The 9,786-nt window shown below is 41.0% G+C and overlaps 1 protein-coding gene across 5 annotated transcripts in view; it reads right to left on the bottom strand.

Annotated features, from left to right (window-relative positions):
* Ndst3 (N-deacetylase and N-sulfotransferase 3) overlaps nt 1–9,786 on the bottom strand; it is a 163,460-nt gene that overhangs the window by 73,896 nt on the left and 79,778 nt on the right. For all 5 annotated transcript variants that reach the window (XR_004119821.1, XM_031375364.1, XM_031375362.1 and 2 more), the window contains exons 5-6: nt 7,371–7,556; nt 4,866–4,994 (exon numbers count right to left, since the gene is read on the bottom strand). Coding sequence is in view for 4 of the 5 variants with exons in the window: in XM_031375364.1 (XP_031231224.1) it covers nt 4,866–4,994; nt 7,371–7,556 (315 nt within the window). In the remaining variant the exon portion in view is untranslated. The remainder of the gene's footprint in view (nt 1–4,865; nt 4,995–7,370; nt 7,557–9,786) is intronic.

Genomic DNA, 9,786 nt, shown 5'->3' on the forward strand with positions numbered 1-9,786 from the left:
GCCTGGCTTTTATGTGAGTGCTGGAGATGAAACTTGGGTCTCCACGTTTGCATGATAAATGCTGTTCCAGAGGAGTCATCTCAGACTCCCAGGTATTTGTGCAGCTCTCTCTCACAGTATAATAAAATGTAACACAGTTTCCTTTACCATCCTGGTGCTCTCTTGCCTGTGAACTCTTGAACCCAGTTCACCTCTACTCAGAGAGGGAACAGTTCTCGGCTGAGTTGGGGATACCACTCATGAGGAAAGGATACCAGATTAGTTATGCTCATGAAACCAGTAAATGCCATCTATTCCTATAACTAATATGGGGATTTCAGTGAAGAAACATGTATAATTTGAGAGCTCCTTCTTTGGAGGAACTGCATTGGGTTGGTTAGTTTTCGTCAACTTAACACAAACTAGAGTCACCCTGGAAGAAGGAACCTCAGTTGAGGAATTGCCTCCATAATATTTCCAATGGGCTTGAGTCTGTAGCATTCTCTCAATTGTTAATTGATAAATGAGAGCCCAGCCCATTTGGATGACACCATCCTTAGGTGAACGGTGGCCCTTGGCATGTGTAAGAAAGGTAGCTGAGCAGGCCAGTGAATGGCACTCCTCCTTGATTTTGCGTCAGTTCCGCCTCCAGGTTCTTGCCTAGCCTTCCTACCCTGACCTCCCTCAGTGATGGACTGGACCCTGTAAGCACCAAGACCCCTTTCTCTCTGGTGTTTAGCACGGCAGTAGAAAGCAATCTAGGACAGAAATCGATACCAGAGCATCCAGGACAGAAACTGGTACTTGCTGTGATAGACCAGACTTTGTGGCCTTTGTGCTTTAACATGGCTTATGGGAAGAAGATGGAGAACTTTGAAGAAAGCCAACGAGTTGCCATGGAAACCCAGGCATATTGGGGATTACAGGAATGTGGGATAACGACAATGATGATGAAGAACACTGTGGAATGTGTTGTAGAGCTGGACTAAGGGTACCTGAGAAGTTCTGTGTGCTGAGGATGGCAGAGCCCGTGGGGTGAGGTTATCCAGGCCCTTTGAAGCCTATAGAGCTTACAGTCCACAATGTGCCTCCCAGGCCCCACATTGACTATTTTTGCTGTTGTATTTTGGTTTTGCTTTAAGTGTGATTTTTATGTTCTGGTCTTTACCTTTTAGGAAAAGAAGTATTTAATTTATTTTGGATTTTACAGGAGCCTGGAGGTATGAGAATGGATATTTTAAAGAGGCATAGAAGTTTGGAGTATTAAAAAATTTAAAGACTGCGAGAAATTAAAATTTGAAATGTGTTTTATATTGAGATATTAATATTATCATGAGATCGTAGAGAAAAATGAGAGAGAAAAGGTTGTGGTGTGATAGTCATATATTTGTGTGGCCAATGTTTTATCATAGTAACTGGAAGCAAGCTAGGAATAAACAGTGGTATAACTTCACGTGTGTGTGTGTGTGTGTGTGTGTGTGCATGTGTGTGCGTGTGTGTGCTTATGTGTATGTGTACATGACTCAGAAGTTAAGAGCACTTGCTGCTCTTGTAGAAGACCAGGTTTGGTTCACAGTAACCACATAGTTGCTTATTTTTCTCCATAACCTCAATTCGAGATATCCAATGCCCTCATAGGGTCTCCACAGGCACCAGGCATGCACACAGCATACAAACATACATGCAAGTAAAACATACCTGCACATAAAACAAAATAACTTAGCAAAAGCTTAGCTAGAGGGTCCCTTCTATGGGGGAAGTGTGAAAAGAGAAATACAAGTTGAGCATGCCCTCGTGGAAGGTGTAAAGAAACATGGAAAGAGAGTATTCCTCCTGGGAACTCATCACAGGAGATAGATGTTTAAAACACCAATTTGCATTGTCATACGTCAGTGACAGTAAGTCCCTCTGATCAGCATCCTCTTCCCATAACAGAGTCTGTACAGAGCCTGGATTTCAGCCTCAGTCCATTCATGAACACATCTGTACTCGTCACATGGCAGGGGATGCCTGGCCCATGACACTGAAGTCACTGGAAGATAGCTAGGTTTTCTATCCCACATTGTGCTACGTTCTTCTACTTGTGTTACATTAACTTGATTGACACTTCTTTTTAGCAATGAAAAATACAGTGGCAGCAGTGTAACAGAAGGTTCCTCAACCTAAGTTGTTTTATAGTTGCTGTTTTCTTTCCAAGGTTTACTCTGAAATGCTCTCAGTTGTAAGCACCTCTCACCCAACAATGATGTCCTTCTAACACCTTCAAGTGCTGACCCATGGGGCGCTATTTTAAAAGGTCTTTAGTCACAAACCTGCCTGTATTTTCACTTTCCATTCAGTGTATCTGAATGCATGTGTCTTCGATACCCATCTGTAGGAGACAACCTCACCTGGCAATTTAAGCAGCACTTTAAATTAAGGTCTGCATTCCTATGTGATCATCCAGTCACCGCCTTTCAAAAATGCTAGAATGAAAATTTCTTTCCGCTAATACACAGGATGATCCGATAAGGAGTTCTCACTCCCATCCTTCCCTAATAAAACATATCACCTGCTGAATTCAGACAGGTTTCATTGAAGCTGGAGGTTTTGAAGCCCGAACATAGCTTTCTCTGGTCATTTAATCTCTGTGTGGGAATTCCTGGGAAGCATGCCCCATTCCTCACTGTGCTCGTCCAGGCAGACATCACTAATGACGGCACACATCCTTGGGGCTAGACCTGCCTGAGTCTAAACATTGACTTCACAAGCACCCGTCTCTACCAGGTAAGGAGAATCCTAACCCAGGCTGGACCCTTTGTACCAGGTGAATCATTCTCCTACTCCAGGCTGGACCCTTTGTACCAGATGAATCATTCTCCTACCACAGACAACCCTCTGTACCAGATGCATCATCTTAGCTCATGATATATGGCAAAAGCTGTCTCGTGTTCAAATCAGTCAATCTTTGCTTACTGAAAATAATTATCTTTGGAAAGTTTTCTAATCTAGAAATAAAAGCCTGTACTTCATCTTGTCTATTTGGATATCTTCATAAAAAAAGTAGCAGGGGTTGTAAAAGCTTGCTCAGTTAGTATAAATCTTCACCCAGGTCAACCTAACCTTTGCTATCAGCACTTTTAGGTTAAAATTTATGTTTGTTTATTAATGAAAAACATTACTTATCAGATAATAGATAAAATATTTAACATAAATTCACTATAGATGAATGAGTGATTTTTAAATATCTTCTGTATTGAGGGGAGGCCATTTGGTTCACAAAGTACAGAGATAATAATAATAATAGGGGGTTTTCAAATACTAAATCACTAATGGCTAGGCAGTCAAACAGATGGGCTCCAAGTGCATTGCTATATAAGAATCTTGTAGAATATAGATTCAAGGGTCTAAAACCTTTGATGAAGTTGTTAACATTTTACACGTTTTTAGTCAAATCTTTGGTTCACAATCTCATGCTAGTGTACTTCCTTTCTCTGCAGAGTACTCATAAATTGAAGGAAAAAAAAAAGAAAAGAAATCCATACAGACTGGCTCAAAACATAGGTAATCTAAAGCCAGGGGTAGTGTTCCACACCTTTACTCCCAGCACTTGGGAGGGAGAAGCAGGGGGCCGCTGAGTTCCAGTCCAGCCTGAACAATGCATTAAGTTCCAGGTCAGCCAGAGCTACTTAGTGAGACTCTGTCTTGAAAAAAAAAATACACAAAACCAAACCAAACCAAACAAAATATAGGTAATCTAGAAGGTGGTTATTTGTGGAGCATAAATCAGAAATATTTGCTTGGGTTGTGTTCGGAAGTTTGATAGCCTTCCTAAAGGCTGAAAGTTATAAAAGATTCTGAGTTATGAACTAGAGCAGATGTTACAAAAGATGAGTTGTCTTTTCATTTATCTCCTTTTCTAACAGCTAAATATAAGATCTGATTTTGAACAGAGTAGATGATGTAGAATACTTACAGTTTTATTTGTCGAGCCTGCAAAGTTAAGGTCAAACTAAGACTCTTTCAAATTTTATTGTTTATTTCTATCTTATCCAACTTTTATCCTGATTCTTTTTTTATTTGGAGATAATTGCAGTTTTCCATCTTGAATATTGCTAAGGCCAAGGGCAAATCCATATATTTGTAAATAAATTTTATCTATTTTTCCTATTCTCTCGCATGGGAGAAAATCACTAACAGCTTTTCTCTTCTGTAGCTCACTTCAATAGTTTTTCTTTCAGCACACGATTTTATGACAATCACTGCCAGGAAAATTAATTTACCAGTGGCTCACTGCATTGTTGATACACTGGTATTAAGACATGAAGGAGAAAGAGCAGCACACCATTAATCAGGGGTGCTCCATGACCCAGCACTGCAGACCCAGCATGGATAGAGAATGAGAGAGGTCTTTTATCCAACTCTTGTCTTTGTACTTACAAAATCTGTGCTTTCTTGTATCAGAGAGGAGAGAGGGGAGAGAGTTGGACAGAGAGGAGAAAGGGAAAGAGTAAAAAGGGGAAAAAGAGGGAAAGAGGAAGAGAGATCAATGAAAGAAGAGAGGATGGGCCAGAGGACAGAAAGAGGAGAGAAGGGGAAAGAGAAGGAAGGAAAAAAGGAAGGGGGATGAGAAGGAAGGGAGGAAGTAGGGAGGGATTGAGGGAGAGAAGAAAGGAGAGGAGGAGGAAGAGGAGGAAGAAGGAGAGGAGAAGGAAGAGGAGGAAGAGAAGGAGGAAGAAGAGGAGGAGGAGGAGGAGGAGGAGGAGGAGGTCTTATTCTCCATAGACACTATGTCTATGCTATTTGATTGATAACTACCTAGTCCCCCATTTCTCCCTCAAGGTAATTTTTTATGCACTTTGGCATTTCAAACGTTATTTATTTGAAGAGTGACTCCAAGTACTTACTGGGTTGAGAACCACGGTGAAGAAGAGCTCCCCTCCATGAATACTCTTGTCCAGTTCCCTGGGGCCCCCTGGATACTCCTTGTAGAAAATTGTGTGTGTGAAGAGCCCGCAGGTTTGTCTTGGGAGAACCTGAAGAAAGGACGAGCAAGTAGGGAGAAAGCTCCAGTTACCATCAGGCAATCTTATCTAGTTTCCCCGTGGAAAGCATGCAGAGGTGGTATTTATTGAATGATAACCAGGACCTGGAAGAATCCTTTGTGCTGGGAATGAAAAGATGATGCAAGGAAGAAAGGATAACAAGAAAAGTTAAAGAAATAATTAAAACTGATATAGATGTTGAATTTTTTTTGCCATTTTTCTCTTTTAAGTTTCAACAAAGTCTAATATATTTTTACCATGTTAAGAAATAAAATTAAGTAAGACTTTAAAAGACTGGAATTTGTGTAACTTTTTTTTTTTTTTTTTTTGGCAAAAAGTGATTAAATCCTTCTACTAAATTTTTCAGACACATTAGGAAATGAAGTCAGTTACCAACACGGTGCTTCTTAGGCATATGAGCTAGAACAGGTATTTGAAAAAGTGTCAGCTCTAGTGTGAAAACACGGTTTCAAGGGGCCTAACATGCCAGGCGTGATGGTTGCCAGGGCCAACAGGAAAACAGTATCTACTGAGTTGGTAGCTTTGGAAACTGCCTTAAGCAAAATGCTGGCACTGCCTACTGGCTAGCCTTCATGGAAGGGTGAGGAGAAGGAACAAACTGACCAAGTGGGAGCCGGTGCCACGGTTTACATAATAACCAAGCAGTAAGTTAAGATGGTGGATTCAACAGAGCAAATGAAAAGAAATCCTAAAGGTATGATTGAGGGTGCTTCGGTAGGATTTGGCCATCTTAGTGGGAAGTTTGAATTACATAAATGAATTAGTGATAGCAGGATCCATGATAGCTTGAAGGAAAAACTACTCTTAAGTCTTTTGATTTTAATTTGTGGATGATTTCAGTGCCACTAGAAAATCTGGGTATGGCATAAGATTCTAGGGTTTATGCCTCAGTCCCCAGTTCTTGCCTTCCAGTCTCTATTGGGAGAACATTTGGCTTTCCAGTTCTTAAATGTAGATCTATTTGGATGGCTCATGATGATTTTCTACATAACCCACAGCCTGCTGAACACTCTTTGATATGGAAATTCTCATGCATGAGCCCACAAACTGAATCCACATGAAAGCTCAAACCATAGGGACAACTGTGTCAAAGCAGGAAATCTGCCTAAGCTCTGGTTAACAGCAATGCTGCTGCATTTGCAACATGGGCAAAATACACTTCGGGAGGTCCTGGAAATGAAGTCCTTTGGGAAGAAGCTGCAACAGGACAGAACTTGACTGAATATATCTGTCAGAGACTGAGGCTTGCCACTGTAGAACTGCCAACATTGCAATAGCGAAAGAGCATCAAATGCTTTTAAATGATGACCTTCGACAGGCTTTTACAACTGCCTCTCATCAGCAAGCTGGCTGACTGAGGCATGATAAATTCACTTTGAGTACCAAGGAGGGGCAAGCTGGGAGAAGAATGTGGCCATTACATTCTCATCTGGCATTTACAGCATTTTTCTTGTTAAGGGACACATTTGATATGGGCATTAAATCCACGTTAAATGCCACCATCTACTTGAATTTTTGCAGACATTAGAAAACTGTGTGAATGGAAGTCGACTGCATCTACCCTAGAGGCCAGATTATCTCTTCACATGCATCAACCTAACCTAGCGCTCTGGGGCTCATCAGCTTCCTGGCTGTTTCTTTGCTGTGTGTGAGTCTAAATCAGAGGCCATGCTTACCTTCACGGAAGTTCTGACTTAGGAAAAAATAGGGTTCAATGGCTGACTTTGACAGATCTCACCCCATCTTAGGGAGTCACGTATTCTGATATATCACATGGTTTTGCTACCACTGCAGAAAACGAAACAAGATGGAAACACTCCAGAGAAGTGATTTAGCCATTTGTTCTCTATCGTCTGGTGGTGTGTCACTACTTCACATGCAGCTTCTTGCTGCACACAGTGCAGTGTTTTGGGAGTGTGGTACCTGGCATGGTAAAGAGGTGAAACTTGACCAGCTTACAAAAAGGGAGCCTGGTGATTGTTGACAGCCGCCATGACTTTTTTTTTAATCTACTAAAAGACTTTTATAAGTAATGGCAGAGTCTAAGATTATTTCTAAATTTGACATAATGTTTTCTTAGCATTTTTACCTCAGTGATTGCTTGCCAGCACTTAGTGCCAGGAAAAGAAGTCTTTTATTTTTATTATTATTATTTTTTTTCTGAGCTCTAGGAAGTAGGAAGACACAGCTACCATTAGTGATCCTTCCTGAGGCATGACAACACTCTTCACACAGCACACCTTTTCCCAAGCTACATTCATAACCCTTAGCTCTCCCCTTTCTCTGTCTTCACATGTGTACTGTCATGAGGAGGAAGTGACCAAACTACATGTGCAGGATGCTCACCATGATGTTTTTGTGGATGAAGCCTCTCCGATATCTAGCTGGTTTCAGATGTGGATATTCTTCAGTGCTGGTGATCTTAATATTCCAAACCTTCTTCCAGGCTTCATAAAGCTGAACATGAACAGGGTAGACACCTGAATGGTGAGGGGATACGGCGTACCCCATGTCAGTAGGGATGCCATGCTCCTAAGACCAAGAAAACTCTCATTAGAATGTGGGAAGCTTGACCATTCGTTCCTAGAGCCTCACTACAGAGCCCAGCCCTAAACTTACTGTGAACTCACAGTGAGTCTCCTGCCTCATCCTCCCAAATGCTATGATTATACGCATACATCACCATGCCTAACTTTGATATTTCTTGGGTTTTGGAATATTCTATAAATACTTGTTTTCAAATATACCATTAGTTATTGTTTCTGGGAATTAAAATGATATATATTAAGACCATAAGAATACTTGACTTTGGGTAGCCATCAGCCAATCTTCTTATTGTGTTGGTGAGTGGGAGGTGGGAGGAGGGACAAAAGACTATACTTCAGTTAACACATTCTTGGCCACCTGTTCTTCCCACCGATCATAATTCCAAGAGTTAAGTGACAAATATTTTCTACAAACAATATTCAGCTTGATCCCTGGGACACAAAGAATGTTGAACCTTCCAAGTGTAACTGGCCTGCTTAAAGGATCTTACTGTGTCTGCTATACTTTCTATCACGTTTGCTACATTTCTTTTGTAGCTTCAGTATGTAACAGCATGCTGTTACATGTGTGGCAGGAACACAACTAACTCTCAGTAGAAGCACCCAGATTTGATTGCAAACTGTAGAAAATTTTATAGAGCAGGCTTTTGGTGTCTTTTTCAATTGCTGTTGTTGCTTTTTCAAAGAAGAAGCCCCCCATCATTTAAGCAGAAGGTACCCAAAGAGAAAGACAGTCTGGGAATTTACAAGGTTTTAAATCGAGCACGCGCGCGCGCGCGCGCACACACACACACACACACACACACACACACACACACACACACACATACTGATACTAGTTAAAAGCAAACACCTTCCAAACTACACATGCATAAACGTGTATCAAGAAGCAACTAAGAATAGCTTGAGGAATTCCTTATCTGGGTCCTCCCCAGATCCTGCCAATTACATTAGAAAATCCCAGTGACTGCTGGTTTATTTTGGAAAGGGTGTGGCCTAACTTGGAGTCACTGTAATTGTTCAGGCTTCAGGAACCCCAGGAATGCTCATCCATTACTCTTGGCACATAGAGGCAGTTTCCCAGACACAAGCCATAAAATCAATCTTTTAGAAGAAGAACACTCCAGGTTTTAATATTGACGGGTATTTTTTCCTGAATGATTTGTTTTGCTCTCTGTTTGTATTTTTCAATTGCTTGACAACTTTCAAAGACTCCACTGAAATAATCTGTCTTTGAATTAGTCGTGGATTTTTTTTTCTCACACCAAAGAGCAATTTCACACAGATGATCAGAGTCTCAGACTGCCAAATAGACTGCCTTGAAGAAGTGTGCTACAAATGGACCTGGAAGGCAAAAAGATCTGGGTAGCTTTCCTTCTCAGCCTAAAGAATATAAAAAAAAGGGAGAGAGCCACAGGCAGTGTCTGTTCAGAAGAAAGCCAGCTGCCAGGTGTCCCGGCCCCTCAGTGGTGACTTTCCTTTCTCTCAGGAACTTTATGAACTCTTTAAAAATCCCATTAGTCCTCTCTAGGAAGGATGCTAGAAGTGAGAGAAACAGTGTGGCTGAGAGAAACAGAGAGAGAGATACAGAAACAAGACAGGGAGCACAGAAGAGATTGAGGGATGAGGGGGAAGGATTGACAACTTCCCTTTTATCTTCAATCCTTTGTAGACATTTCAATACTTCTGCAATCATTATCATATAATTTAGGACTTCTCTGAAATAGAAGTGAAGCATTTCCTTGCTCTGCCCTCCCCTTCCCCAGTTTTAATTAATTCAGATTAAGGCACTTTCTTTATCTAAGAATTATGTAGCAAGATGTAATTTTGTTAGAAAAGGTCACTAAAGTATCAGTCTCAAATATTTTAAGAATAGGAGTGCAACTTAAAGGTCAGACAAGATTCCCATCAAAGGTGTTAGAAGAAAATAACAGACAATTGCATGTTCAGAACTTCTTGGGAGAACATGGTGAAGAAGCAACCCACAACAACCAGAGCTATATTTTGAACTCGAAATGTCTGAGAATTCACAAGCAATGATGTTGGTCAAAAGGTCAAGGTAGTTTTTCTGTGCTTGCTTAGTGCTCTTGTGATTCCAGGGAATTGGATGTATAGTAAAAATATGACTTAGCATAGAAAGGACGGCTCCAAAAATGGGGTACAGAGCTAAACAAAGAATTCTCAATTGAGGAACTCCGAATGGCTGAGAAGCACCT

The sequence above is a fragment of the Mastomys coucha genome, unplaced genomic scaffold, assembly GCF_008632895.1.
Source record: "Mastomys coucha isolate ucsf_1 unplaced genomic scaffold, UCSF_Mcou_1 pScaffold16, whole genome shotgun sequence".
Taxonomy (NCBI): Eukaryota; Metazoa; Chordata; class Mammalia; order Rodentia; family Muridae; genus Mastomys; species Mastomys coucha.